Source organism: Theobroma cacao, chromosome 9 (genome assembly GCF_053813885.1).
Source record: "Theobroma cacao isolate CCN51 chromosome 9, ASM5381388v1, whole genome shotgun sequence".
Lineage (NCBI taxonomy): Eukaryota > Viridiplantae > Streptophyta > Magnoliopsida > Malvales > Malvaceae > Theobroma > Theobroma cacao.
Genome location: NC_142647.1, coordinates 48,259,101 through 48,263,524, shown reverse-complemented (window position 1 = coordinate 48,263,524; position 4,424 = coordinate 48,259,101). Strand labels below are relative to the sequence as shown.

The following is a 4,424-nucleotide window of genomic DNA, read 5'->3' as shown; positions in this document are numbered from 1 at the left end:
TATCTGGTATCCAATGAGTAATCTACAGCTTTTGCTACTGAAGCATTCCTGGTTGAGAGAGGCCAGAAGATAAAGAAAGGTGAACCTGTTTTGAACTTTTGAGTTTGGGCAGAAGATTGATGGCTTTGATGTAGCACAAATCAATTTCACAATATGTTCTAGGTTAGATTCTCCAGAAAAGTGTTCATTACATCAGAGGGAATATTGCCTGTAGAATTGGAAGTATATTTATAGTATATAATTTGAGGTGCTTCTAAGCTTTTAAGCAACCAATTGCAACCTGGTTAACCTGAAAAGGGGAAGAAGCTACAAGTTCAAGGCAAGAAATTTCTGTCCAGCACAGTTTTTACAGCATCCGAGTAATGAATTGTTTACTAAAAGAACGGAGCAAAGGGTGCAGATGCTCAACTAGCGTTGCTCATAGCAAGGGTTGTTCAAAGAAGGTACAGAAAGCGATAGTGCGGATAATGAAGAACAAAACCCTTTTCAAAAAGGAATGTCATTTATTAGTAGAAAATTACAATTTCTATGACAGTTTATAATGAACATGAACCAGCTTTTACACCTTTACACACCTCACCACCCAGTACAATTCACAACTCAGTTCCTCGAACCTCCAAGGAGCTTAGGTGTTATGTTACAAAGGTGACCAGGGAAAAAAAAGAACAGCAAAAAGGAAGTGCCCGAACTTTTTGGCAGATGTCTCTATATCTTCTATCTGTGGTTTTTCTCTACTTATACACAAGATCTCCATATCCTTCCCTCTAAAGAAATAACTATTATGGAAACATCATCATGGTACCGTCTTCTATCCCCTTGTGGTATTTCAAGTAACTCGTGAAAGTCCATGCCTGCAATAAACAAGGCCAAATATGTTACATTTAGTATTTTTAGTAAAACGTATAACGAGGAACAAAGAAGAAAAGGGGGAAAAAAGAATGAAAAAGAAATAGTATTTCTTAAGACAGATATTTGAATAGTACCAGCTTTCTTCGCAGCTCGGAACAGCACTTCCTCAACAAGATGCTGAGCAGGATCTCCTTCAGGCTGCAATGTGATGAAAAGTTCAACCTCAGACACAGCCTCCTCATTTGTTAGATATTGATAGAGTCCATCAGAGGATAATATCAAAAATCGGTCCTTGGGACCTAATTTGTGGTGGTGGAGAGACGGTACACAAGTGATATATGGTGAAGTTCCCTTGTAATCTATTCTGAACATCTCTAAAAGTGCATTATTCCATTTAGGCTGCAGAAGTTCAAAAAGAAACAAGGATAAGATACAGAATTTGATCAAAATCTTTCAAATCTAATCAAACAAAACGTCCAAAGGCAAATGCAAATACATAGCAAATAATTGCTCTAAGTTCCTGTGGTCCACCACATTGCAGAAGGCAGAGCATGCCAAAGCACATCCCTTGAGAATTGGAAATAGTTAGATTTCAATAGATTATATGATCTCTCTTTATCAGACAAATGATCACAAACCTTATCAATTTTTCACGGAAAAGGGAAAGCAAAAGATCTATTTCTATGTATGCTATTCATCTTATTGCAGAATGTCATTTGGCTCTTCTTCTGAAAAGCCATATTCTTTGGACTGGCAGCTTTAACTTTACCCATTTGCTCATTTGCTCATTTGCTCATTTTAATTTCTATTTGAATGTGTGTCCAGAGAGAATAAAAATTAGAGCTGCAAGTCTGATGTGCCTTATATTAATAGCTACTGCCAATGATTTCCACATTTTGTTGTTCCTTTTTGCCAGAGACTGATTCCTAATGAATCATACTTGTATGCATTCTAGAAATTAAGCAAATTTTTTGCCAATGGTTCTGCATAGCTAGACTATGACTAATGTTTCCCATGTGATTGCTGTTCTCAGAATGATGCTCCAAGAATCAACTTTAACTTGGCCAATTCTGGGCAACATTCCTTACATAAATGCAAAACTTTTATGCTGCAAACAGAGTGGATGGAGTTTTTTCTCAAAGTTTTCCCAAAAATTTCAATTCTCAAACACCAAGGAAGCAAAAGCTAATTGCGTATATTCATCCTAAAGTAGTTCAAAAGTTACCTGTTTCAGAAAACCAGCACCAAAAGCTCGAGTGACCTTCAAAGAACCTTTAACCCGGTCATTCATCACTGCGTAAGCATCATCCGGATGTTCATTTATTATTCTCTGAACTTCCTGAAATGAAATAAGACATCGACCTCAATCCATCAACAAACAAAAAAAGGCATCCAAGTCATTCTTTGGGTACTAAAAGATCAGTATATGAGATCTTACCTCTTCAACACTGGTGCTATGATCCACACTTAGCTGAAAAGCAGTTAAATCAGGAATTGCACTAGATCTCTCTCCATCAAAACCTTCAAGATCATGCAATGTTTCTTCTTTAATCCTCTCCAAATCCTGTCTGACCTTCCCCAACCAATAATCCGGCTCCGCCTTTTGTGCCAAAACTGCCCTACTATCCCCGACATTCATCACATAAACATCCTCACCTTTCATCAACATAACAAGCACACAAGAACCCATCAAGGCCAACTCTGGATTCTCCATCAACATCTTATCAGCAATATCCAAATAAGACTCCTCTGTTTTTTGCAAAGCCTGAGACAGAGCTTTCAAAACATCACCATGATTTATCATTGATCTGGATCCATCAGACTTATTTCTACTCAACTGTTCCTTTAATTTCCTATCAAGTTCTAATCTTTCCCTATCCCATTCACACTTCCACCTCCTTTGGTTCTCTTCCCACCTCTTCGCTGCGCCTTTATACTTTCCTTTCAAATTCCTTCCTTTTCTCTTTTTTGAACTCGAAATCAAATCGGAATCAACTTCTTTCTCACAGGGATAATACTCTTGCTCCATACACCGGGAACAGGCATCATCGGAACAACCCCTAGCCGGTTCCCGTTCGCTACTCTGTTTTTCTTCTTCAGGGGAACTAGCAGGGGCTTGTTCAAAGCCATCATCCCATAACAAGCCCTTCAGTTCTTTATGAACATTCGAGTAAAGATTTGTCAGCAAGTAATCAGGAGCATCAGGGCCGTTGAATCCATCATAAATCCCAACAAAAACCCATCCATGTTCCTCCGAAACGACGACGTGTACCCGATCCTCACCTGCTTTGCCCTGAGCCCATTGAAGATTTTGACTTTCCATTGACTCATCATCATCTAAACTACCTTCACTGCTCAGATTCAAACTACTGACCGTCAAATTCTCATTGTGAGGATGAATCGGGTTCTTTTCTGACCCGATTGCCCATTCGGGTACTTTAACCGAAACGACACCTTTAATTGGAGCCACGATGGAATTTTGGCCACGAGACATGGTTTTTGAGATGGCTCTTTGGAGGACCCGAATTAAAGATCCTTTTTTCGATCTGGTTTTAAAAGCAAAAGCTCCATGAGAAAAGCTTCTTTGGAACTGATCGGAAAAGCCTTTTTCGAGTGGACCCGAAAATAACCCGCGATTATAATTATTATTATTAATATTATCAAGGGGACCCGACATGAACCCTCTCTCAATCGGACCCGACATGAACCCTCTTTCTAAAGGACCTGAACCCGGAACGAGGCTACCCGACATCGGACCCGAAGAGTTCATTAAATTCTTCGGAATCGGTTGCAGCGGGATCGAGGAAAACGACGTCGTGCTCTCGAAAGCCGCGGCTCGATCGAAGCAGCTGTTGTTGTAACTGACGTACGGGTCCACCAGCGCCGTCGAAAGCGGCGTATACGTGTTGGCGCTAACGGAGGCCCCCGAGATCGTACGGAAAGTCGTGGTGGATTCTTCGGAATGGACCTTGGACGAAGAGAGTCGGGTCGGATCAGGTCTGACGTAGCAGAAAGAGTGACCGAGTCCTTCATCGAGGGGATCCGATAAGAACATGGAGATTTCCTTTCTACGACGAGCTTCTTCCCCGCCATATCCACCTCCGCCGGTGAAGCACACGGTTAATTTGCCGAAACCGTTACCCATAACTAAAAAAAATAAAAAAATAAAAGAAGTTTTTCTTTCTCCTTGTTTCTCTCTTCTTTGCTCTTAAACTGTCAGGGGAAAGAGAAAGAAGATGTGAAAAAGAAGAAGAAGCTGGGTTGGAGGATAGAGGGAAGGGGGGCGTTGACTTTTGTGGAGGGTTAGGGAGGGGGCTTTTCAAAATGAAGAAAAAGGCACACTTTTTTGGGTTCCATTTTTATTAATGTTTTATGCTTTCTCTATTATTTTTAGTTTTTTTTTGGGTGAGTGAATGGGCGGGGGCGTTGACTAAGATGGGGTAGTTTAAGCAAACTCAATTGGGGTTTGGAGGGTTTTGAAAGTTTAGATTAGTGGTGGTTTTAGTGGGGGATTTTATTCGAATTCTATTCGAGTTTCCTTTATGAGAGCGTGCCTGCACGCTCTTGGACACGTT

The 4,424-nt window shown here is 40.5% G+C and overlaps 1 protein-coding gene across 1 annotated transcript; it reads right to left on the bottom strand.

The window, feature by feature from the left end:
* Positions 1-483: 483 nt before the first annotated feature.
* Positions 484-4,201, bottom strand: LOC18590697 (putative protein phosphatase 2C 4). The gene is made up of 4 exons (XM_007016363.3): positions 2,288-4,201; positions 2,075-2,188; positions 984-1,248; positions 484-851 (listed from the first exon to the last, which is right to left on the bottom strand). Exons 1-4 carry the CDS (start codon positions 3,992-3,994, stop codon positions 736-738), a joined length of 2,202 nt encoding a protein of 733 aa, XP_007016425.3. The 5' UTR covers positions 3,995-4,201; the 3' UTR covers positions 484-735.
* Positions 4,202-4,424: the final 223 nt, after the last annotated feature.